Source organism: Rhinopithecus roxellana, chromosome 8 (assembly GCF_007565055.1).
Source record: "Rhinopithecus roxellana isolate Shanxi Qingling chromosome 8, ASM756505v1, whole genome shotgun sequence".
Taxonomy (NCBI): Eukaryota; Metazoa; Chordata; class Mammalia; order Primates; family Cercopithecidae; genus Rhinopithecus; species Rhinopithecus roxellana.
The window spans coordinates 129,085,777-129,113,004 of NC_044556.1; the positions used below are offsets into that span (position 1 = coordinate 129,085,777).

At 39.8% G+C, this 27,228-nt stretch overlaps 1 protein-coding gene across 8 annotated transcripts in view; it reads right to left on the reverse strand.

Moving 5' to 3' along the window:
- ABL2 (ABL proto-oncogene 2, non-receptor tyrosine kinase) overlaps positions 1-27,228 on the reverse strand; it is a 133,996-nt gene that overhangs the window by 24,807 nt on the left and 81,961 nt on the right. For 2 of the 8 annotated variants that reach the window (XM_030935130.1, XM_030935128.1), the window contains exons 2-4: positions 10,535-10,597; positions 8,530-8,700; positions 3,251-3,546 (exon numbers count right to left, since the gene is read on the reverse strand). In XM_030935130.1, coding sequence (XP_030790990.1) covers positions 3,251-3,546; positions 8,530-8,700; positions 10,535-10,597 — 530 coding nt within the window. Of the gene's footprint in view, positions 1-3,250; positions 3,547-8,529; positions 8,701-10,534; positions 10,598-16,959; positions 17,111-27,228 lie in introns of those variants that run through there. The other 6 variants (XM_030935132.1, XM_010375682.2, XM_030935131.1 and 3 more) reach the window with 4 other exon arrangements.

Below are 27,228 nucleotides of genomic sequence, written 5' to 3' on the forward strand. Positions count from 1 at the left end.
GAGCTGAGATCATGCCACTGCATTCTAGCCTGGGTGACAGAGCAAGACTACGTCTTAAAAAACAAAAAGCAAAAAAAGCCACACTGGATTTCACAGAATTGCGTACAACATAGCTAATTTGCTAAGCAATAAGAAATATAAAGTAAGAGGGAATTCTCTGGCCTTCTCTCCCAAGGGAGCTTTAATTTTTATTTATTTTTGAGAAATAAGGATCTCACTGAGTTGCCCAGCCTGGAGGGCAGTGACATAATCATGACTCACTGCAGCCTTGACCTCCTAGGTTCAGGTGATCCTCCTGCCTCAGCTTCCCGGGTAGCTAGGACCACAGACATATACCACTACGCCCAGCTCATTTTTAAAATTTTTTGTAGAGACGAGGTTTCACTATGTTCCTCAGGCTGGTCTCCAACTCCTGAGCTCAAGTGATCCACCCACCTTGGCCTCCCCAAGTGTTGGGATTACAGGCATGAGCCACCACGCCTAGCCTGTTGTTTATTTTTTTAAAGACGCTTTTGGCCGGGCACAGTGGCTCACGCCTGTAATCCCAACACTTTGGGAGGCCAAGGCAGGCAGATCACGAGGTCAGGAGATCGAGATCATCCTGGTTAACACGGTGAAACGCCATCTCTACTAAGAATACAAAAAATTAGCCAGGCATGGTGGTGGGTGCCTGTAGTCCCAGCTACTCAGGAGGCTGAGGCAGGAGAATGGCGTGAACCCGAGAGGCGGAGCTTGCAGTAAGCCAAGATCGCGCCACTGCACTCCAGCCTGGGCAACAGTGCGAGACTCTGTCTCAAACCAAAAAAAAAAAAAAAAAGGCTTTTGTTTTAGTGTACACATAAAAGTATACATAAAATTCATAAACGGAAAATTTATAATTTTTACAAAGTAAACTCACCCATGTAAACATCACCCACACCAAGAATTATAACATGACCAGCACCCCAGAAGCCTCCCTTATGCTCTCCAGCTATTTACCCTTGCAAAGATAGCCACTATGCTGACTTCTAACACCTGAGATTAGCTTCTGCTTCCTTTTTTTTTTTTTTGAGAGAGAGTCTCGCTCTGTTGCCCAGGCTGGAGTGCAGTGGCACGATCTTGGCTCGCTGCAACCTCTGCCTCCCGGGTTCAACCAGTTCTCCTGCCTCAGCCTCCTGAGTAACTGAGTAACTGGGATTACAGGCGTGCGCCACCATGTCAGACTAATTTTTGTATTTGTAGTAGAGATGGGGTTTCACCATGTTGGCCAGGCTGGTCTCCTGACCTCCTGACCTCCAGTGATGAGGCCCACCTCAGCCTCCCAAAGTGCTAGGATTATAGTAGGTGTGAGCCACTGCGCCTGGCCTCTGCTTCTGAACTATATACAAACACAATCACACAGTATGTATTATGTCTATTTTCTTCCACCCAACTTTAAAAAATTTTTAAATTTACACTTTAAAATTTTTAAAAATTGCATTATATCTCACATACCATAAAATTCATCATTTTAAGGTATACAATTTAGTGGTTTTTAGCATATTCTCAAAGTTGTCCAACCATCACCACTATCTAACTCTAGAACATTCTCATCATCTCATACCTATTAGGAGTCCTTCCCACTCCCCACATCCTCATCCCCCGGCTAATACTAATCCTTCAACTTTGCTGAAGTTGAGTCAGCTGATATTCATCTACAGTAGGGGCCAGCAAACTCTTTATAAGGGCCAGATAATAAATATTTTAGGCTGTGGCCATAGTGTGTCTGTCAGAACTGCTCAGCACTGCCTAGTAATAGAAACCATAGACAATACATGAACAAATGAGTGTGGCTGTATTCCAATAAAATGTTATTTACAAGAAAAAGCAGATGGCCGGAGGGCCATAGTTTTATCTGATGGTGTTGTGTGTAGCAGTACCGTGTTCATTGCTGTTGTCGAATGAAATTGCATTTTATGAATATACCACAATTTATTAATCCATTCTACTGTTGTTAGGTCTGTGGGTGTTTCTAGTTTTTGGCTATCAGAAGCAATGCTGCTATGAACATTCCTATACATGTCTTCTGGCATACATATGCACTCATTTCTATTAGGTAAATAACTAGAACTGCTGAGTCACTCTTACATTACTACACATCTGATTCTGTTCTGTTTGGCCAACAGGAAACATACTATGTCTATATAGTGGTGCAAAAGTGAAAGAAAACTAAAAATTTACTTACTTCCTACTTTGTATCAGTCATTATGTTTTACAGAAATTACTTCATTTAATCCTTACAACAACCCAGTAAAGTGGGATCTAATTACAGACAGGGAAACTGAGACTTAAGTAAGGCCACAATCAGAACTGCTTGCTCCAAAGCCTGTGCTTCCCCCACAGCTTGCCTATCACATAGAGGAGAACAGAATAAATAATTCAACCTACATTTACTGCTCAATAGAAAAACAACAGACATAAGCTCATGTTCTGTAGTTTATAATGTATAAACACACTGTAACAAACCCATTCTACCTAATTAACATGGTTGGTGTTCCCAACATACAAACTGTTCAATGACTGAATGATCTGTTTCAGTTAATATACATTAGTGATAGACACCAGGCTCAAAAGTCTAAATTCTTACTCTGAACTTTCTGGTAGATATTATTCTAATTTTCTTTTTTTTGTTGTTGAGACGGAGTCTCACTCTGTCACCCAGGCTGGAGTACAGCGGCCGGATCTCAGCTCATTGCAAGCTACGCCTCCCGGGTTCACGCCATTCTCCTGCCTCAGCCTCCTGAGTAGCTGGGACTACAGGCGCCCACCACCTTGCCCAGCTAGTTTTTTGTATTTTTTTAGTAGAGACGGGGTTTCACCGTGTTAGCCAGGATGGTCTTGATCTCCTGACCTCGTGATCTGCCCGTCTCGGCCTCCCATATTCTAATTTTCAATGATACAATGTTAACTGATAAATTCTATACCAGTGCACTGGGTGTGTATTTGTGTACTGATTATTAGAACAGCTAACTTATACAGCAGTTCCCTTCATTCTTCACCTTCAAATCTAGCTTATCTTTAAAATATTAACATAATACTGTTTTTAAATTTCTATTACCATATTCTTTTCAAGAGAACAAGCTCTAACATACCAAAAAGCCCAAACTCACAAAGCTAGTGAATATTTTATTTCATGTCAGACATAAAACCTATTACTTCACTTCAGTCACGTTGAATATTATTTCACAAAGCAGCCAGTCCATGCTTAAAGGTGCTGACCAGCGAGTCTTACCTTGCCATCTGCGGTGGTGTTGATCCTGTAGTGATACACACGTCCCTCGTACCTGAGCGAGATGGACAGCTGCCCAGGGCTACTCTCACTTTCTCGCACCAGGAAGCTGCCATTGATTAGACTGCTGAGCAGATACTCAGCTGCACTGCGTGACACAGGTCCATGGTACCAGGAGTGTTTTTCCAGGCTGTTCACTGGGGTGATATAGTTGCTTGGCACCCAGCCCTGCCCATTCTTAGAGCGAACTTCACTCCACTCGCCATTCTGGTTGTAACCAAGAACTCGTAGCTTTTCACCTAGCCATAGTCATCACAGGATGAAAGAAACGATGTTAAGACTTTATTTCAACTGAAGCAGTGTATTGTCAAACTTTAAACTCATTTAAAAAAAAAAGAATCTGGAATTTTTATGCCAAATTTTTTTTTAAATAATGAAAACAAACTTGGCTGTTCATCATATCCTGATTGCTCTCTTTAACTTTTAGCTTAACCACACAAGCATGGTCAGAAATGGTTTTCTGGCATTTACTACAGGGTTTTAAAAGTCTATATACAACTTAAAAAATATCCTTAGGAAACTCTATGTATGGCAGACAGGTTATTAAAATGGCTGGAAAAGGATACAGTGCTCACTCTTCAAAAGAAGAAAATTCACTTTCCCTGAAAACAGTTTATCAAGGAATGTGTCTTATATATGATTCAATGTTAACAACCAAGGATTAGGGATAAGACATGTGAGATACAAAGTGACTTCTAAATTTCACTTGGCACCAAGGCAACAAAACCACTGATGTAAAACAAAAACAAAAACAAAAAATGAACAAACAAACAAAAAAACACAGACCACAGAGTTTTCAGCAAGAAAACTGTTTAGTGGGATGAGGGAATGGGCAGTTAGGACTCCCAAAACACAATCCCTTCCAGAATACAAGTTTAAAAATAGCTATAGTTTTCTTATTTCCTTCCTAGTTCCCACAAAGAATGAATCACTCCTTTCCATTCCACACTAAAATCAGTGCGTGGAATGGCAAGCTCATTCTCAAAGTTGGAAACCAAAACCCGAGTCACTCAGTGTATCTTTGCCGTCAACTTCAATGTTCTTAATTTTTCCATCAAAATTGGGAACATCAAGTTCAGACTTCAATATATAACTTGCCCCGATACTTGTAGCACAAATTAGGTTTCTTTGGCAAAACAGAGAAAGTGAAAGAAATATCACTAGTGATAAATGTTAATCTAAAGAATCCTTGTAGTGCCTCAGGTTCGTATCTCTAAGAGATGCAACCCTTCCTATAGTGTTCACATCTACTTCTTCAGTGGCAGAAAGTAGAAGGAAGCGAAGTCAATCAAAAGTACATGGCCATGGCTGAGTGTGGTGTCTCACGCCTGTAATCCCAGCACTTTGGGAGGCTGAGAGGGGCGGATCACCTAAGGTCAGGAGTTTGAGACTAGCCTGGCCAACATAGCGAAACCCTGTTTCTACCAAAAATACAAAAAATTAGCCAGGCGTGGTGGCGCATGCCTATAATCCCAGCTACTTGAAGGCTGAGACAGGAGAATCGCTTGAACCTGGGAGGCTGAGGTTGCAGTGAGCTAAGATTATACCACTGTACTCCAACCTGGGCGACAGAGTGAGACTGCCCAAAAAAAAAAAAAAAAAAAAAAAAAAGAAGAAGAAGAAGAAGAAGAAGCACATGGCCAGAAGTATCAGGGAAAAGTTTTTAGGAAAACTCAAAATAATTATCCTTGTAACCATCTGTCCTTTTTTAGTGGCCTTCAGAAATGTTTCCATAGAATAACTTTCTATTAGACACCATCTCACCTTAGACACATGGATATGAGAGAGTGAGAAAAAAACATGAGTATACGTACATATACACACCTATGGGTACATAATATATACAGATAGGAGTCTGGTGTAGCAGTGGATATGCGTTAAGTGCACAGATAAATACTAGCCAATCATATTTACAGGAAGAAAAAAGAAGAATCCTGCTGGAAAAACTGAAGAAAACCTGTTGCTCTGTAGCTTTTCTCTGTTAGTCCACATGAACTAAAAATAAAGCCTGTAACTACTTTGTATATATATCTATATATACATTTTTAAAATATTGTTGCTTCCTTAAAAAGAATTGGTAATGACAGGCTATCATAATTAAGATACAGTCAAAGACCCCAGGATTTTTTGTTTATTGTTCTCTTTTTTGTCAGTTATCAGGAAAATTTTTCTACCCTGGAAGTTTTGACTACTATTGAAAATGACAGGGGGATGACTAGTATGGATTCAAACATTGGCCAAACTGACAGAGCAATCCCAGGAAGAACTTTTTTGTTTGTCTTGAAACAGGTCTCCCTCTGTCGCCACGTGGCAGTGCAGCAGTGCAAACACAGCTCACTGTAACCTCAATTTCTCAGGCTCAAGTGATCCTAAGACCTCAGCCCCCCAAGTACCTGGGTCTACAGATGCATGCCACTGCACCCGGCTAATTTTTAAAATTTTGTAAAGACAGACGTCTCACTACATTGACTAGGCTGGTTTTGAACTCCTGGGCTCAAGCAATCCTCCAGCCTCAACCTCCCAAAGTGCTGAGATTACAGGCATGAGCCACCACGCTTGGCTGACAGAACTTAAAAAAAAAAAAAAATTCAAGCAAAATATCATTTTCAATCAAAAACTAAAGTGTTGCTTTATTTTTAAATATATTTTCTTATCTTTTAAAATAATAAAACAGCTTTAGCATGACATCATTTAAAATTAGTGAGAACTGGATATAAAAATTTGGCATTCTGTGGATTTTAAGAGAAATCACTGTTGGTCATAAGATAAAGGCCAGTCATAACTGATAACTGAGGAATCAACAGTCTTTCTTTATCAATGTTTCCTTGATGACTGGGCTATCTTGAAAAAACAACAGGAAAGCGTACCTATGAAAGAATTTCTGAGTCATCACTTCACAAATTTCTCCAGTGAAGAATCAGTAAAGGTAAAATCAAGTATATTGTAGCCCAAAGAGACTACCACACAATATTAACTTTCTGGCTGGGTGTGGCGGCTCACACCTGTAATCCCAGCACTTTGGGAAGCTGAAGCAGGCAGATTACAGGTCAGGAGTTCGAGGCCATCCTGACCAACATGGGAGAAACCCTGTCTCTACTAACAATACAAAAATTAACCGGGTGTGGTGGTGCATGCCTGTAATCCCAGCTACTCAAGAGGCTGAGGCAGCAGAATCGCTTGAACCCGGGAGGCAGAGCTTGCAGTTAGCCGAGATAGCACCACTGCACTCCAGTCTGGGCAATGCAGCGAGACTCCATCTCAAAGAAAAAAAAAAATTCTTTGATATCTTTTGTTCTATCCTCAAACTTTACATAAAACTTTCCTGCAACTGCATAAACACAACTCCTACATACATGACATATATCATCCTGTCCCCAAAACTATCCAAAAGCAGTAAGTAAAACTGACACTAGGAGATAATGCACTTTTACTTTTAATTCTGTTCTATATACAGTTGGCCAGCAAATGCAACTACCACGAAGGCTAGACTCACCATACACCTATTCTTTTTTTTTTTTTTTTTTTTTTTTGAGACGGAGTCTCGCTCCGTCACCCAGGCTGGAGTGCAGTGGCCGGATCTCAGCTCACTGCAAGCTCCGCCTCCCAGGTTTACGCCATTCTCCTGCCTCAGCCTCCCAAGTAGCTGGGACTACAGGCGCCCGCCACCTCGCCCGGCTAGTTTTTTATATTTTTTAGTAGAGACGGGGTTTCACCGGGTTAGCCAGGATGGTCTCGATCTCCTGACCTTGTGATCCGCCCGTCTCGGCCTCCCAAAGTGCTGGGATTACAGGCTTGAGCCACCGTGCCCGGCCTGTTTTTATTTTTTTAAGAGATGGCATCTCGCTCTGTCGCCCAGGCTGGAGTGCAGTGGCACCATCTCAGCTCGATGCAACCTCAGCCTCCTAGGTTCAAGCAATTCTCCTGCCTCAGCCTCCCGAGTAGCTGGGACTACAGGCACATGCCGCCACACATGGCTAATGTCTTTTGTATTTTAGTAGAGATGGGGTTTCACTGTGTTGCCCAGGCTAGTCTCGAATTCCTGAGCTCAGACAATCCAAAAGCCTTGGCTTCCCAAAGTGCTAGATTACAGGCGTGAGCCACCGTGCCTGGCCACACCTATTCTAATTGAACTGTGGCTAAGATAAGCCATGTTGCCAGACCTCACTGCTACTCAGAATGTGGTCTGTGAACTTGACTGTCTGTATGTGAGGACTGTTCACTCATTACTAGTCCACAGTGAGATTAAGAACTGCAACCAAATGTAAACCAACTACATCACTAAGCACACTATTTATTATTTAGTTCAGTTTTAACCCTTTGGAGCAAGGCTTTCTGCATGAAGATAGTAGTCTAGTGTTTCACATTCTAGCATAAGCATCTTACCTTGTTGTGGACCATTTCTGAGTAGCACTGGCCTAGACAACATAAATGTCTATTGTTTGTGTTTATATAGATCAGTGAAAGGAATGGTAGGAAAGGTTTATTTGATTTCCATTATAGTAATTCAAGAGAGTGGTCGTTTATTTCCGTGGTAAATTCTTATAAAATGGAACATTAAGAACATGACCAAATAAAATCAACCATTATTGATTTTGTGTGTGTGTGTGTGTGTGTGTGTGTGTGTGTGTGTGTGTGAGAGAGAGAGAGAGAGAGAGAGAGAGAGAGAGAGAGAGAGAGAGAGAGCAAGCGAGGGCAAGGGCAAAAAAGTAACTTTTACGAGAAAGAAATAGGATTATGGGGACATTATCCTTGTGTACCTGAACTGATTTGCTAGTCTGCCTAAGCTTATTCTTGCCTTCTGAATGTATGAAAACCACTGCTGGGAGGGAAAAATGTATTTCAGGATTTTTTTTTTTTTTTTTTTTTTTTTTGAGATGGAGTCTCACTCTGTCACCCAGGCTGGAGTGCAGTGGTGTGATCTCAGCTCACTGCAACCTCTGACTCCCGAGTTCAAGCAATTCTCATGCCTCAGCCTCCCGAGTAGCTGGGACTACAGGCATGTGCTACCACGCCCAACTAATTTTTTTCAGATTTTTATTAGAGACGGGTTTTGCCATGTTGACTAGGCTGGTCTCAAACTCCTGATCTCAGGTGATCCGCCCGCCTCAGTCTCCCCAAGTGCTGGGATTATAGGTGTGAGCCATCGAGCCTGGCCAGGCCCCTTTATCTCTTAATCAATAATGAAAACTGAAAAGTGAAAGGATGTTACATAGAAACCTCACCTTTAGTGATGCTGAGTGTGTTATCACCACTTGCTACAAAATCATAAAGTGCAACGAAGAGATTAGGGTCACTCTCGGTGGCTCCAAGCAAGTTCTCCTTGGAGCTCCACCTGATAGCTTCATTTAGTGCCTGGGGTTCAACATCACAACCATAGGGACGATGCAAAGCTTCTGAAAGACATAAGAAGGGAAGAGAATTCATGGTGAGTTCAACAGCAAAACATTTGTTTGAATTCAGTATATACACAGTATTTCAGCTGCTGGCTCCAGAGTAGGAAAGAACTGCACAGTATAAAGTGTTATGAAGAATGAGTAAATAGGCACTGTCTCTCCCAAGCATGAGGAAGCAATTTACTTGTTAAAAATGTAACAAGGTAGTCAGAGAAAAGATCACAAAATGAGAGTTTAGCCATGATTTATATGCACTCACCAAAATCAGACATAAACTAATAGGAAACGCAGTTTTCTCAAAATGGAAAAAAGAATCTCAAAGAGAAATGGTTACTAACTTTATAAAACATATAGGATATTTTGTTATAGTGGTGGTTGTAGTTTTAAGGAAGAAATGATTATAAGTTTCTTACAAGTCCATCCAAACTATCCTTATTCCCTTTCTCTCTCCACAGAAAACAAACTGTAGAAAAGACAACAGGGATTATTTTTCAGAATTAGGTAATATTGTATAAATTCAGGCCCTCTAAGTATAGAAAAAATTATTTAAAAAGTGCTTTTAGAAAAATAATCTTGTTTTGGCCAACATGGCAAAAAATAATCCTCTTTTGTTTAAAAAAAAAAAAAAACAAAAGAAACATGACAGCACCCAGCCTGAATGACATTTTTAAACATTATTTTGTTTACCTGAGCAGTGATTTTTTTGTAAATATCAATAACTTAATTGAACAGCCTAGAAAATATCACTATCATTGGGCATTTATTGAGTTTCTATTCAATGTGGTCCAAGCCTTTCATGACGTGTTTTTTCCTCAAGACTTTACAGTTTCTAAATTTATTTATAGTACATAGCACAGGTGATCCCTATACCATCTTAAAGATCACCTGTTTCTCACAGCCCAGATCGATTACACAAAAAACACAGTTTTTCCAGTATCGATTTTCTTGATCAGACTGTTTTTAGTGCCTGTCTACAAAGGCAAACTATCCAAATGTCTATGTCATATAACAACATTTTTATGTCTCTCTTCCTCCACTTATTATTATTATGATGATTATTATTATTTCTGAGATGGAGTTTCGCTTTTGTTGCCCAGGCTGGAGTGCAATGGCATTATCTCGGCTCACTGAAACCCCCGCCTCCCGAGTTCAGGTGATTCTCCTGCCTCAGCCTCCCAAGTAGCTGGGATTACAGGCACCCGCCACTACACTCAGCTAATTTTCTTGTATTTTTAGTAGAGACGGGGTTTCACCACGTTGGCCAGGCTGATCTCGAACTCCTGATCTCAGGTGATTCACCCGCCTCGGCTTCCCAAAGTGCTGGGATTACAGGTGTGAGCCACTGCACTCAGCCGACTTATTCCCCACCCATGCCCACCCCCCAAGCCCCCACTCCCCCACTGCGATGAAGTCCTATTTTGTTGCCCAGGCTGGAATGCACTGGTGCAATCTCTGCTCACTGCAACCTTTGTCTCCCAGATTCAAGCAATTCTATTGCCTCAGCCTCCCGAGTAGCTGGGATTACAGGTGCATGCCACCAAGCCCAGCTAAGTATTGTATTTTTAGTAGAGACAAGATTTCACCATGTTGGCCAGGCTGGTCTTGAACCTGACCTTGTGATCCTCCTGCCTTGGCCTCCCAAAGTGCTGGGATTAGAGGCGTGAGCCACTACACCCAGCCAGGCCGACTTATTTTTAATATAAAAAGGGTTTCATCATATATGAAAGGAAAAAACTTGAATTTGTGGTTCCATTTATTTTCAGATCCATTCCCTGTTCTCCATCTCTACTGCCAATGCCTTAGTTCAAATCCACAACATCTCAACATCTCTCACCTGGACTACTGCCTCCAGTCTTGTCTCCCTCAAATCCATCCTCCACACAGCTGGCAAAGTGATCTATTTAAGAAAAAAATTGACCACGTCACTTTTCTTAAGCTTCTTCAATAGTTTAACATCAAGCTAAAGTCTCCTTTTCATGGCCTTCAAAGGCCTTTCATGATCAGATCTCTACCTATTCCTCCAGCTTTGCCTCTCCCCACTCCATACCTCAGATTGTAAACTTTAATATACACCATGTTGCTTCTCACCTTCTGGCTTTGGTTCACACAGTCCAGACTAACTGGAATGGGTTCTCACCCCACTTTTCTTTTGACTGGTTGATTTCTACTTGTAATACTCAGCTCCAATTTATAGCAGTTCCCCTTATCCATGAGGAATATGTTCCAAGACCCACAGTGGATGATTAAAATCAGGATAGTACCAAACTCACTATATACTATGTTTTTCCTATACATACATAACCATGATACAATTTAATTTTTAAATTAGGCTCAGTAAGAGATCAACAATAATAAAATAGAACAATTATAACAATATATTGTAATAAAATGTATGTGAATGTGGCATCTCTCTTTTTCCCTCAAAATATCTTAATACTTTCAGGCTGGGGTGGAGTGCCAGTAACTGAAACTGCATAAGGCAAAACTGTGGATAATGGGGAATACTGCACCTTCCCTCTGTGATGTCAAAAGCATCACAGTTGCTGCCTTAATACTCTATCTTTATCTCTGTATTACTAATACATTCTACGTATGTTTGTTCCCCAAACACCATAACATGCTCCTTGTATCTGGAATGGTATTCTTTTCCTACCAAGAGTTACATAATATGTGTTTAATAACAGCTAACAGCTAACAACTAAACAAATGCCCAAATTACACAAACATATAAGTGACAGGAAACAAGATGTATCTTCATCTTAAAATCACATCAAACAATGCTTTAAAATTGGCTTTGGCCAGGCACGGTGGCTCAGGCCTGTAATCCCAGCACTTTGGGAGACCGGGGAGAGGGGGTGGATCACCTGAGGTCAGGAGTTTGAGACCAGCCTGACCAACATGGTGAAAAACCCCATCTCTACTAAAAATAGAAAAATTAGCCAGGCCTGGTGGCACATGCCTATAATTCCAGCTACCTGGGGTGAGGCAGGAGAACTGCTTGAGCCTGGGAGGTGGAGGTTACAGTGAGCTGAGATTACCACCGTACTCCAGCCTGGGTAACAGAGTGAAACCCTGTCTTTAAAAAAAAAAAGGGGGGGGGGGCTTCATAACTTCTACATGATAAACACACAGAAATTCCTGTTGTAGTTTGGCTCTGTAATTCTCCAAACAGTTTCAGAGTTTCATATTCCCTTCTCTCAAAAAGAATATATATTTAAAATTCCAGTTAATTCAATTTTGTTTTACATTAAGAATACTATAATAAACTTAAAGAAATGTTCTGACATCATGAAGAGTTAAAGTAGTTATGTTGCTCCTTATTTAAATACAGAATTATAGTGAATGGGAACAGCTGTATTCTATACCAAGATAGCCAATTTGGGATGATCAAATCAACAAAAATCCATATTGCAAAAAACATTCTTCAAACTGGTTGCATATATCATATATGTCTTTATTCCAATGCAAAAACTATCTACTCCAGCAGAATTTCCACCGGGCTATACAATGCCAATCCTTTATTAAATAAAAAAAATGCCAAGAAAGTACAGAAAATATCCATATTTATTAGCATCCATTACTGAACACTCCATAATCCACACTTAAATATACATATATATATATATATATATATATATATATATATTTTTTTTTTTTTTTGCCAGTGACACTGGTAACACATTACAATGTTTTATAAATACTCTGTTTAATGATCATCAAACAGTTTAAGTATATTTAATTCTTTGTAGTACAGGAAAAGTTCCCCTTGTTTGAAATTATAAGATAAAAACTCAACAGTAAAAAGAACTTTGGTACTATCAATAACCAAGTTAGAAATAGTAATAAGCAGAAGCCAAATAGTGATAAGCAGGACAAAACCAGCAAATGTCATATAGTTACACCTTACTTTGTGAAACTCAGTGTATTAAAGTTTACAAAACAGTAATTTGATCACCCGGAGGGTGAAGACGGTGATGCAATATTGAGCAGCTTCCTGGGCTCACACAACCAGGAGCTGGCCAAGAACCGGATTCCCACAGTGGACATAAGGGGCGCCATGGGCACTGTGGGGCTGGTGTGGGTCACTGACTGGAGGCCAATTCTGGACCGGGTGCCTTACATCAACAGCAAGTTTAAGAAGGATGATTAATTAAACTGAAGCCTCCACGAACCCCTCTGGTGTCAGGTGGTGCCAGCTCCTCCCATGTCAGCGCCTGCTGCATCTGGAACAGCCCAAGCTCTCAGGATGGACACTCAGGGAATCCACAGTGCAACTTAAGATTTCTTGTATTTCTGAAAACAGCTGGGGTGTTTTAAGCACACAGCATTAAACCTCACTATGAAACCTGCCCCCTGCCTGGATATTAGTCATGCTGATAATTCAGTTACTTTGAATACAGCCCTGGAGAATGACCCAGGGGGCTTTACAAGCTCCATTATGTTGCCAGTTTAGAAGAGTTTTCCAACGGTTGTCAGATATTGTTTAATTATTATTATTATTATTATTATTATTGAGACAAGGTCTCACCATGTTGTCCAGGCTGGTCTCAAACTCCCGAGCTCAAGCGATCCACCTGTCTCAGCCTCCCAAAGTACTGGGATTACAAGCACCAGCCACCACGCCCGGCCTGTTTAATTATTTTAAATGTTTATTGGGGAAAAAGAAGCCCCTAGTAATTTGAGTGACTACCACATGCAAGGCACTGTGCTGGGCTTCAGAGTATAAAGATGAGAAATCACTAATAACACCACTGAGACTCAATATGCAAAACTATCATCCATGCTTCCCTCCAAATTTGTTTCTCTCACAGAATTCCTCATTTCAGTTATTGGCAATTCCATCTTTTCAAATGTTGAGGCCAAAAACCATGGAATCCTTTATGTCTCCTTTCTTGCTCTCACATACGACATCCAATCCACTCAGAAATTCTATTGGCACTGCCTTCAAAAATACATCCAGAATCTAACCACTTCTCATTCAGTACCACTTCATGACCACCATCATCTAGATAAGGGGTCCCTCAGGTATTGGTCTGTGGCCTGTTAGGAACAGGGTCACACAGCAGCAAGTGAGCAGTGGGCCAGCAAGCATTACCACCTGAGCTGCACCTCCCGGCAGATTAGTGGAGGCATTTGATTCTCACAGGAGCCGAAACCTACTGTGAACTGCTCATGCAAGGCATCTAGGTTGAATGCTCCTTAGGATAATCTAATGCCTGATGATCTGAGGTGGAACAGTTTCATGTGAAACCACTGCTCCCCACCCCGGTCTGTGAAAAAACTGACTTCCATGAAACTGGTCCCTGGTGCCAAAAAGGTTGGAACCACTGAGGAGATTATTTCACTAGACTCCTGATTTCCATGCTTCCATGCTTGTTCCCTACTGTTTATTCTCAACATACCAGCCATCTATCAGAGCATAAGTCAGATTGCTACTCCTCCGTTCAAGACTCTTCAAAGGCTCCCCATTTTACAGTAAAAGCTAAAATCCTTAAAGGGCCTGCAAAGTCATTCACAACTGGTCTTGCCCAGCATCTCCTGCTACTATTCCTCTACCTCATTCTGGCCACTGACATCAATGCTATTGCTTGAACAAAGCAGGCACACTTCTGCCTCAGGACCTTTGCACTGGCTTTTCCTTCTGCCTAAAACACTCTTCCCCATGACATTTCACCAAATGTTACCTTCTTTTTATGGCATTCTCTGATTATTCTGTTTTAAAGTACATCTATTCTTGATGACACCCTCACATCTCCCACTGACTCCTTTCCTGATTTATTTTACCTCCATACCTCTTACCACCAAACATATTATATAATTTACTTATTTATTATTATATTCATGTATCTAAGTCTCCCTGCTAAAATGTAAGTTTTATGAGGACTAGGATTTTTGTCTGTTTTGTTCACTGAACAGTGACTCCAGAACAGTGCCCACATATAACAGGCTCTCAAAAAAGATTTGCTGAATGAATGAACTATGTAAACGTACTCACTCAAAGAGGATGCTCTGAAAGGACAGAATATAAAACAAAACTCTAGAGTCAGGCAAGGTTTCAGACTTAAAATTAGATAAACATTTAAACTGGATGAACACAGGCCAGGCACAGCAGCTCATGCCTATAAACTCAGCACTTTGAGAAGCCAAGGCAGGAGGATCGCTTGAGGCCAGGAGTTCAAGAACAGCTGGGCAACATCATGAGACTTCATCACTATAAAAAATTTAAAAATTGGGCCAGGTATGGTGACTCGCACCTGTAATCCCAGCACTTTGGGAGGCCAAGGTGGATCACCTGAGGTCAGGAGTTCGAGACCAGCCTGGCCAACATGGCAAAACCCTGACTGGACGTGGTGACAGGAGCCTGTAATCCCAACTACTCGGGTGGCTGAGGCAGGAGAATTGCTTGAACCCGGGAGGCAGAGGTTGCAGTGACCTGAGATCAGACTGCTGCACTCCAACTTGGGTGACAAAGCAAGACTCAGTCTCAAAAAAAGGAAAAAAAAAACATTAAATATTGGCTGGGCATACTGGCACACAACTGTAGTCCCAGCTACCCAGGAAGCTGAGGTAGGATTGCCTGAGCCTGGGAGGTTGAGGCTGCAGTGAGCCAAGATCATACATTGCACTCTCATCTGGGCAACGGAACAAAACCCTGCTTTAAAAAAAAAATTAGATTAATAGGAATTCTGCACTGATGACAATAGAGTGACAGACTGTCAATACTCAAGGACATGTTTATAATAAGGGGGAACTCTGAATCCAAAAGATGACTCTTAAAGACAAGTCAACTTCCTGAAAGTTGTGTTATCTGACAAAAGGAGAAAACAGAATGAGATCTACAGCACAATTTTATGTAAATTTAAAAGATATATACAGGCCAAACAATATTATATTTCTGAAATATGCAAAGTAATAACTAAGTAATTTTTTAGGCCAAAGTACTAAAAGAACCACAACTTAGAAAATAATCCTTTTTATTCCCCATTTCCCTTCTTCCCATCTCTGGTTTTCCAGTCTTTTGGGCTGAGTCAAAAGATCTTATTTCCTTCCTTTCTTCCTTCTTCCCACTCCTCTTTTGTTCTCAAATAACTTAGGGTCAATTTCCTGCACAATCTGTCTGCACAGGATATCCACTTAAACACCATTCTACCCATTAGCACCAAACAAAAGGAAAACTTTTCCAAAGAGAAAAATATCCTAACATTTTTCTGAAGCTAAGAAGGAACATATTTTGAATCATAAAGAGTAAAGAAACTAAATGAGGGGGAACAAGGGATAAAGGTAAAAACAAAAGAAAACAAAAGCCTGTGGGAAGAGCAAGTAAATGTCACAGTGTTACCCAGTAGCTATAGTCTATGTCACTTTCCTCATTGATTAAGACAGACATGCCTGGATGATTCAGATGTACTGTACACACCCAAATGCAAGTGTGTGGGCTGAGAATGGTTTATTTTTGAACAAAATGAAATGACTACTATAAATTAGGTAACTTAGATATCAAGTTAACTAATCTTCCATTATTCACTGCTATAGAGGTAGATCAGAGACTTAAGATGGGATAAGAGAAGACTGATTTTCACTCATGTAAAGAACCTAGCTAACAGAAAGACATTTTTTTTTCTATTGCTACATTTGCAGGCTACAACAAAAATAAAGCAAAACAGAATAGCCACTTGTACAAAGTAAATTATCATGATTAAAAAAGTTAAAACCCAAAATAATAAAACTCAAACTGAGAAAATTCCTAAGCTTAATGTTTAATTGTATTAAAAACACTTTTCACCAATTAGTCATTCAATAACTTTTATCAGTTTAATTAGAAATTTGTCAGGTAGTAATTGGAGAAATTAATATTAAAAATTTTCAGTTTAGGCATTTTCAAGTATTTTATAAACATTTATCTTGCCAGAATTCTATTTTATCTGACTGTATATTCTCTAAGAAGCTAATAAGTTTTAATAACTTCTTTTAAAAATTATGTAAGGTAAATTATTCAACAGTTTTCAATATAGCTTAAGTTCTTCACATCTGTATCTTACTATTACAAAATATTACATATTATCCATACATTCTTCCATTCAGTAAGTATTTATTGAGATCCTACTATGAGATATTCCCCCAAGAAACCACACAAACTTTCACTGACCAAGAATGAAGACAAAAAACAGTAGTAGGTAAGATGAATTTTTTGAAATCTTCATTCACACTTGATTAATGTGGTTATCAAGCCTCCCCGAAACTATCAACTCTGAACCATACCTGTCATGTCGGGTAGAGCAGACTCTGAGGCCTCAGTGCACAGGCAGCAAAGTGAGGTGTCCTGATCTCTGCCATAACTATTAGGTGGAAGGAGAACTGTCCCAAGGACCATACCTCCGCCCAGAAGCACAAAAGTTAAACTGTTCTGTGTAAAGAGGAAGTCTTAGAATTCCATTCTCTGACAAGCAATCCCACATGCATGTGACATTTACTCATGTACTCAGTGGCCAGAGGGAACCAATAAAATGGTAGAGCATTCACAATTCCCAAAGTGGGTGGAGAGTGACCTAAAGGAACATTTCCAGTAATCCACAAAAGACTGAGTCAGAATGGAGTTACTTCAAAATCTCTGGGAATACTTTTAAAATAGAAGTAAAATAAAAACCAACACACTTATGTACAACAAACAGCCTAATAATAAAATAATGTAGAAATCAATATCTCTCTCTTTTATAGGGAGATGATGAGGTGAGATTATAGAGAAAAGTTTCCTTGGAGAAAACCTGTTTACAATAAAACATGAAATACACTTTTAAAAGAAAGGAAACGCCTAACAAGACTCATCTTTTACATCACTTAAATAGTTCAAGAAACCACAAAGCCAAAGTCAAAGAAATAGCTGTGATCTGATTCACAAGCACAGAAGCCAAGAAATAACTGCTTTTGCTAATAATTTGGCTCTACAGTGCAATAAAGGTTAAAAACATAGCAATACAGTGTTGAAAACTTTTGAGTGTTAAAAGTTTATTTATTTATTTATTTTTAGGTTTTTTTTTTTTTTTTTTTTTTTTGAGAGAGAGAGAGTCTTGCTCTGTGGCCCAGGCTGGAGTGCAGTGGCGCGATCTCGGCTCACTGCAACCTCCACCTCCTGGGTTCAAGTAATTCTCCTGCCTCAGCTTCCCTAGGTAGCTGGGATTACAGGTGCCCGCCACCACGCCCAGTTAATTTTTTGTAATTTTAGAAGAGACAGGGTTTCACTATGTTGGCCAGGATGGTCTCAAACTCCTGACCTCGTGATCCACCTGCCTCAGCCTCCCAAAGTGCTGGGATTACAGGCTTGAGCCACCGTGCCCAGCCTGAGTGTTAAAAGTTTTTAAAGTAAAAAGTCCAATATTTGTTAATAAACAGGAACAAAGTTAAATAAAATTTAAAAACCTAAAAATGATAGTACTTGTGAGAATTAAACTAGCAAAACCTACAAATAATAGATGACTTTAATGTATGATCTACATAAATAACATTAAAGAGTGTTTGTAGGCCGGGCACAGCGGCTCACGTCTGTACTCCCGGCACTTTGGGAGTCGGAGGCGGGTGGATCACGAGGTCAGGAGATCCAGACCATCCTGGCTAACACGGTGAAACCCTGTCTCTACTAAAAATACAAAAAATCAGCCGGGCATGGTGGTGGGCACCTGTAGTCCCAGCTACTCGGGAGGCTGAGGCAGGAGAATGGCGTGAACCCAGCAGGTGGAGCTTGCAGTGAGTCGAGATCGCGCCACTGCACTCCAGTCTGGGTGACAGTGTGAGACTCCGTCTCAAAAAAAAGAGTGTTTAACTGTGTAACTGAGAACTCATTCACTCAATAAATATTTATTAAACACCTAATATGTACCAGCCCGTTCTAGATCAATAAAAGTAACAGGGTAAGATAATAGGATGACAGGACTGAAACAGCCTTAGAGAAAATTGAAAAATAAAATGGTAACTTAACCTTATTAGAGAAAGAATAACTTTAATGTAGGTAATTATTAACTATTTAAAATAATAAAGCTTATGTTTTCAATAAAATTATCCTTTATAAAGCCATTACTTTCAACATCAAGGGACAAATAAAGAGTTAGATGACTAAAGGTAACCACAATTATGACTAAGAATTTCAAATACCAGATTGAATATCTCATTCTCCAGATTATAGAAAAAAATGTATGGGAAAGGACCTTCAACATCCATATGTAGACTCTATACTATATGATTTACTACTGAATCAATGAATCTTCTATTTAAATTACCAATAATTAGTAGTTACATTTTCAATTACTTATATCATAATTTGGAATAAAGAGGAGATAAATGGATAAACAAAAGGTGGCCTATACATATAATGAAATATTATTTAGCCATAAAAAGAATGAAATTTTGATATATGCTACAATGTAGATGGGCCTTGAAAATATGATGCTAAGTTAAATAAGCAAGACATATCAAGGCAAATATTATATAATTCTACTTACATGACATATTTAGAATTTTTCTAGTTCTGGAAGTCTAGTTCTGCAAATGGGTAGCTATGTAACATTATGAATATATTTAATCCTACTGGACTGTACATCTAGGAATAGTTAAAATAGTAAATTCTGTGATACTTTGTCATAACTAAAAATTAAAATTATTAAGGTCTCCAAAGGCCTTTTGTTTGTTTTTTTGTTTTTTTTGGGGGGGACGGAGTCTCGCTCTGTCACCCAGGCTGGAGTGCAGTGGCCAGATCTCAGCTCACTGCAAGCTCCGCCTCCCGGGTTCACGCCATTCTCCTGCCTCAGCCTCCTGAGTAGCTGGGACTACAGGCGCCGCCACCTCGCCTGGCTGGTTTTTTGTATTTTTAGTAGAGACGGGGTTTCACCGTGTTAGCCAGGGTGGTCTCGATCTCCTGACCTCGTGATCCGCCCGTCTCGGCCTCCCAAAGTACTGGGATCACAGGCTTGAGCCACCGCGCCCGGCCTGTTTGTTATAGCTATCAGTATTTACCATATTTGAAATTAAACCTGACATTTTTACTGAGAAATCTGAATATATATTAATTCTAATATAACAATAAACCCATTGCGTTAATAACATATTTTTACTTAAAAATAAGTACTTTTCAAAAGAGAATTAAGAGTTTTTTCAAATCTCTAATAGGTTGAGGTAGGAAAGTGCATTACTTTAATGAACGTGACAAACTAAGGCCAGAAGCAAAAGAAGAATCTAAGCAAAGATGAGGACAAGCAGGGGCATTCTGAGTAGAGAATGTAGCAAGTGCAATGCAAAAACCCTGAGGCAGGAAAAGAACCCGGTAGGTACAGGAAATAAGAAGTGTGGCTACTGTTAAGGAAGTCAGAAGATGAGCATGAAACAAAGTAAGGTAGACAGGGGCTGGCCAAATCAAGTGCTTAAGGATTTAGGATTCTATTCCAAGTACAATGGAAATCCAGTGACCAGTTTTAAGCAGGGTAGCCACATGGTCTGATCTTTTTTTTTTTTTTTTTTTTGGACAGGGTCTTGCTCTGTCTCCCAGGCTGGAGTACAGTGGCATGATCTTGGCTCACTGCACTCTCCCCCTCCCAGGTTCAAGTGATTATCCTGCCTCAGCCTCCTGAGTAGCTGGGATTACAAGGTGTGCACCACCATGCCTGGCTAATTTTTGTATTTTTAGTAGAGACGGGGTTTTGCCATGTTGGCCAGGCTGCTGATTTTCATTTTTTAAAAGACCATTATTATATGAAAAAAAAATGAATTACATTGAGAACCAAATGAGAAGCAGAAAACTATGCAGAAGTTCAGCAATGGGATCATGTCGGCTAAGAATAGGATGGTGGCAGTGGAGACAAAGAAAAGTGGAAGAACTTAACGATATGGTTTGAAGAGGGAATCAATGGGGCTTAAAGATTACTTGGATATAACATAAGAGAGGAAAAGAAAATAAACAAAGGCTGCCAGGTTTTAGGCTTTACTGTAACTGGATAGATGGCCATGTAATTCACTCAGAAGCAGCAGTAGTACAGGTTGAGTACACCTTATCCAAAATGCTTGAGACCTGAAGTGTTTCAGGTTTTAAATTTTTTCAGATTTTGGAATATTTGCATATACATAATGAGATATCTTGGGTTTGAGACCCAAGTGATATGGTTTGGCTGTGTCCCTACTCAAAATCTCATGTTGAATTGTAATCCCCATAAATCCCTACGTGTCAAGGGCGGGACCAGGCGGAGGTAATCGGATCATGGGGGCATTTTTCCCCATGCTGTTCTCGTGATAGTGAGTCTCACAAGATGTGATGATTTTATAAACATCTGGCATTTCCTCTGCTTGTACTCACTCCATCCTGCCACCCTGTGAGGAAGGTGCCTGCTTCTCCTTTGCCTTCTGCCATGAGGAAAAAGGAAAGGAAAAAGATATATCACCCCAAAATACGTCTTTGACATAAAAATTATTTTTGAGCCTAAAGCAATGAATAGGGGAAAATCTCTCCATATCCTCTTGCTTTTCTACCTAAAGACAGGATACAAATTCTCCTTTACTGGTGACAACTATAGATTCTTATCAGCCCAGAGATGGCCTGTAGTGAGCCAAGATCACGCCACTGCACTCCAGCCCACATGACAGAGCCAGATCCTGTTTTTAAAAAAAAAAAAAGTAAAAAAAGTAGGCAAAGATCATGAACAGACATTTTCCAAAAGATGACATATAGGTGGCTTATAAACGTATGAATAAATGGTCAAATCACTAATCAAAGAAATGCAAATTAAAACCACAGTAAGATATAATCTTGCACCAGTCAGAATGGCCATTATTAAAAAAAAAAAAAAACCAACAGATGTTGGCAAGGATGCAGAGAAAAGGGAACACTTATTCACTGTTGGTGGAAATGTAAGTTAGCACAACCTCTATGGAAAATATAGAGATTTCTCAAAGAACTACAAGTAGAACTATACTTCCAGCAATCCCACTACTGGGTATCTACCCAAAGGAAAAGAAATCATTCTATCAAAAAGACACTTGCACTCCATGTATTTATTGCAGCACTATTCACAATAGCAAAATCATGGAATTAACCTAAGTGCCCATCAATAGATGACTGGATTTTTAAAAATATGGTACAGATATACCACGGAATACTACTTAGCCATAAAGAAGCATAAAATCATGTATTTTGCACCAACACGGTTGGAACTGCAGGTCATTATCCTAAGTAAAATGACTCAAAAACAGAAAGCCAAAAACTCTATGTTCTCATTGTAAGTGGGAGCTAAACAATGGGTACACATGGACCTACAGAATGGAATAATATATTTTGGAGACTGCAAAAGGTGGAATACTACCTATTGGGTCCCATGTCATGTATGCTATTCAGGTGATGGTTATACTAGAAGCCCAGACTTCACCACTAGACAATATGCCCATGGAAGAACTGCACTTGTACCCTCCAAATCTATAAACTTTTTTTAAAAAAGCAATAGAGGGGCCTCAACTTTTGCAAGACTAACTCTCTTTAGGTTAGTCAATAATAGTATAAGTACATGTTGTTTTATTATTCTTTGCTTTACTGTGCTTTGCAGATGCTGTGTTTTTCACAAATTGAAGGTTTGTGGCAACCCTGCATCGAGCAAGTCTATCAGCACCATTTTTCTTTTCTTTTTTCATTTTTTTTGAGACAAAGTCTCACTCTATTGCCCAGGCTGGAGTGCAGTGGAGTGATCTCAGCTCACTGCAACCTCCACCTCTCAGGTTCAAACAATGCTCCAGCCTTAGCCTCCTGAGTAGCTGGGACCACATGCGTGTGCCACCACCCCCAGCTAATTTTTGTATTTTTTGTAGAGAAGTGGTTTCACCATGTTCGAGACCAGGCTGGTCTCGAACTCCTAGCTCAAAGCAATCTGCCCACTTCGGCCTCCCAAAGTGCTGGTATTACAGGTGTGAACCACCGCACCTGGCCAGCACCATTTTTCCATCAAGTGCTCACTTCATGTTTCTGTGTCACCTTGTGGTAATTCTCACAATATTTCAAACTTTTTCATTGTTATTTATTATGGTGATCTGTGATCAGTGACCTTTGACTACTGTCATTGTTTTGGGGTGCCACAAACTGTGCCATATGAGACAGCAAAATTAATCATGACCACTCCACTGATCAGCTGTTTCCCTGTCTCACTCCCTCTCCTCAAGCCTCCCTACTCCCTGAGACACAACAATATTAAAATTAGGCCCAAACTGGGCGCAGTGGCTCACACCTGTAATCTCAGCACTTTGGGAGGCTGAGGTGGACTGGATCACGAGATCAGGAGTTCGAGACTAGCCTGGCCAACATGGTGAAACCCCGTTTCTACTAAAAATACAAAAATGAGCTGGGCGTGGTGGTGCATACCTATAATTCCAGCTACTCAGGAGCCTGAGGCAGTAGAATTGCTTGAACCTGGGAGGCAGAAGTTGCAGTGAGCTGAGATCACTGCACCGCACTCCAACCTAGGCAACAGAGCAAGACTCCGTCTTGGAAAAAAAAGTAAAAAAGTAAAAAAGAAAAGAAATTAGACCAATTTATAATGGCCTCTAAGTGTTCCAGTGAAAGGAAGAGTTGCATGTCTCTAACTTTAAACCAAAAAGTAGAAAGGAATAAGTTCAGTGGGCAAGAATGTCAAAAGCTGAGATAGGCTAAAAAATGATGTCTCTCATACAAGTTAGCCAAGTTGTGAATGCAAAGGAAAAGTTCCTAAAGAAAATTAAAAGTGCTACTCTAGTAAACCCAAACATGTTAAGAAAGTGAAACAGCAGCCTTATTGCTGATAATGGAGAAAATCTGAGTGGTCTGCAAACCAGCCACAATATTCCCTTAAACCAAAGCCTAATCCAGAGCAAGGCCCCAACTCTCTTCAATTCTGTGAAGGCCGAGAGATGTAAGGAAGCTGCAGAAGAAAAGTTTGAAGCTAGCAGAGGTTGTTTCATGAGATTTGAGGAAAAGAAGCCATCTCCTTAACATAAGAGTGCAAGGTGAAGCAGCAAGTGCTGATTTAGAAGCTGCAGCAAATAAGAAAATCTAGCTAAGATCACTGATGAATGTGGCCACACTAAACTACAGATTTTCAGTGTAGATGAAACATCCTTCAATTGGAATAAGATGACATCTAGGACTTTCACAGCTAGAGAGGAGAATGTCTAGCTTCAAAGGACAGGTTGATTCTCTGGTTAGGGGTGAATGTTGCTGGTGACTTTAAACTGAAGTCAATGCTCATTTATCATTTTGAAAATCCTAGGACCTTTAAGAGTTACACTAAATCTACTCCACTTACGCTCTATAAATGGAACAACGAAGCCTGGATAAGAGCACATCCATGTACAGCATGGTTTAGTGAATATTTTAAGCCCACTGTTGAGACCTACAGCTTAGAATAAAAAAGATTCCTTTCCAAATATTACTGCTCATTGATAATGCACTTGGTCACCTGGCACATTTAATGAAACGTTGTTTTCATGCCTGTGAACACGACATCCATTCTGCAGTCCATAAATCAAGGAGTAATTTCAACTTTCAAGTCTTATTACTTAGGAAATACATTTTGGGCCAGGCATGGTGTCTCATGCCTGCAATCCCAGTACTTTGGGAGGCTGGGGTGGGAGGGCTGCTTTAGGCCAGAAGTTCAAGACCAGCTTGGGCAACATAATGAGACCCCCATCTACATCAAAAAATAAAAATAAAAAAATTTTTTTTTTTTTTAAATTATCCAGGCATGGTGGCGCATACCTGTAGTCCCAACTATTAGGGAGGCTGAGGTGGGAGGATCACTTGAGTCCAGGAGGTCAAAACTGCAGTGAGCCATGGCACACTGCACTCCAGCCTGGACAGCAAAGCAAGATCCCACCTCAAAAACGAAACAAAACATTTTGTACAGTAATAGCTGCCATAATGAGTTCTCTGATGGATCTGTTAAAATAAATTGAGAATCTTTTAGAAAGGATCTACCATTCTAGATGCCATTAAGAGCATTCATCATTCATGGGAAGAGGTCAAAATAGCAACATTAAGAGGAGTTTGGAATAAGTTGATTCCAATCCTCATGCATAGCTTTGAGGAGTTCAAGACTCCAGGGGAGAAAGTAATTGCAGATGTGGTGGAGAAAGCAACAGAACTAGAATTACAAGTGGAGTCTGAAGATGTGACTCAATTGTTGCAATCTCATGACAAAACCTGAACGGATGAGGAGTGGCTTCTTATGAGTGGGCAGAGAAAGTGGTTTCATGAGATGGAATCTACTCCTGGTGAAGATGCTGGGAATACTGTTGAATTATGACAAAGAATTTAGACTACTACATAAACTTAGTTCACAGCAGCAGGATTTGAGAGGATTGACTCTAATTTTCAAAGAAGTTCTACTGTAGGTAAAATGCTATCAAAAAGCACTGCATTCTACAGAGAAATCTTTCATGAAAGAAAGTGTCAATGGATTTGGTAAACTTCATTGTTGTCTTATTTTAAGAAATTGCCACAGCCACCCCAACTTCCCAACTTTCAGCAACCACCACCCCCGATCTCAGCAGCCATCAATGTTGTTGGGGCCAGGCCTTGCACCAAAAAAACAACTTGCTAAAGTCTCAGATGATCATCAGCACTTTTTAGCAATAAAGTATTTTTTAATTAAGGCATGTCCTTTTTTAACAGACATAATGCTAATTACATACTTGGTAGACCACAGTATAGCACAAACACGACTTTTATATGCACTGGGAAACAACAAAAAAAAATTGTTTGACTCATTTTATGGTGATACTCACTTCACTGCAGTGGTGTGAAACCAAACTTGCAATATCTCCAAGGTATGACTATAGTTAAAAAGGATAGTTCCCTACCTCTCATACACTCACATTCACAAAAAATCAAGATGGTGTTTTAATCACAACTATGCTTATTCTCCCCCTCTGTGTATTCAAATCCTGTATTTCTTTCAAGGTATAGTTTCAGTTCCTAGATTCTCCATGAACCTGACCTCTGGTCATTTTAGATCAAGTAATCTCTTCCTTTGCCTAAGCTCAAAGCACCCATTGCCTAAAATAGCAATTGTTATACTAATAATGGGACATCCTCTATACTATATTTACTATAATTTATACACCCTGTTTTTATGTATTTTTTCTCAAGTTTCTATAGGTACAGAATGAATGCTTCCAATGAAGTCAGCAAAGTGCTTTGCTAATAACAAAAAAAAGGATTAACTCATTTTAAAAGTTCAGTACATATGAGACTTCTTGCCACAAAAAGTAAAAGCTATAACAGCACTTTTCTCTTTTTCTACATCAATGTTTCTCAACTTTTTTTTTTCATAACCATTACTCCATGGAATAAAATTAAATTTAAATATAATTCATTGATTTTAATTCAATTTCTCCCTAACGAGAAATTAAATGCTGAAATGATAAAATTTTTTAGTGTAGCATTGAGTTTGGAGGATCACAAACCATTGTAAATATCTAAGTTGTTATCACCCCTGCTGAAAATGCATGCTCTATAACTATCCAAACCATACCTGAAGGTTCAAACAGGATGCATTTGCTCCTGGTAGAGTAGGAGCCTTTTCTGATTATACAACCATAGATATCAACCTACTGGATTCTAAGTCTTCTATTACAGATAAAGGAAGAGCACATTTTTCTAAGCAGAAAAAAAAACAACATAAACAAAGACATGGTGGGGAAAGGTAGTCCAAATTCAAGGCCAGATCAAGATGTGGAAACCTGGGTAGACTAATAATTAATACTTCTTCAAACCAATACCAATGTGTGTTCAACATTTACTCAGGGAGAAGCCTGAAGTTTACATTATACCTCTGCTCTGGTCCTGAAGAATTCACCTCTGTCCCTAACTTGGAGTCTTGACTCAGCTAAAATCCCTGCAGTTAATCAGAATTACTGACCTCAAGTGTCAGTTTGGCATGTCCTTTGGTGGTCTCACACACTAGCCCAAACTGCTTACGAAAATATTTCCCAAAGCTACATAAAATACTTTCTCTGAGAGTATTTTTAGTAAACCATTTCTTCATCTTGTTACATTTCCTGTGAACCTTCAGAAACGAACTCCCTGAAGAGGAGCTCAGGTGGTATATTCCTTAATCCAGCTCACTGAGTTTTTTGCATGATGAATTTGGCCTGATTAGAGAGATGACTGCATGTGTTTGTGTGCATACGTGTGTGTGTGTGTGTGTAAGTAAATAAGGTGAAATATATGTGGGCCAAATGATATGTTCTTGACATTCAGACCAAAGAACTCAGACTTATCACAGTAAGCAACAAGGAATCATTCTAGGTTTGTGAGTAGTAGTAGCACAATGTGCTATTTAAATAATACTGATCTATAAGACTTCTCATAGACCACCTGAAGTTGCAGAGAATAACTAAAAGTATGCTGCAGAAAACTAAAGTGAGATGATAAAGGGCCTGGCCACAGAATGGAGAATAGACAGATTCAAGAAATCTTTTGGAGAAGGGATTTGATAATTATCTGGAAATAAAGAATATAGGAAAGGAAACAAA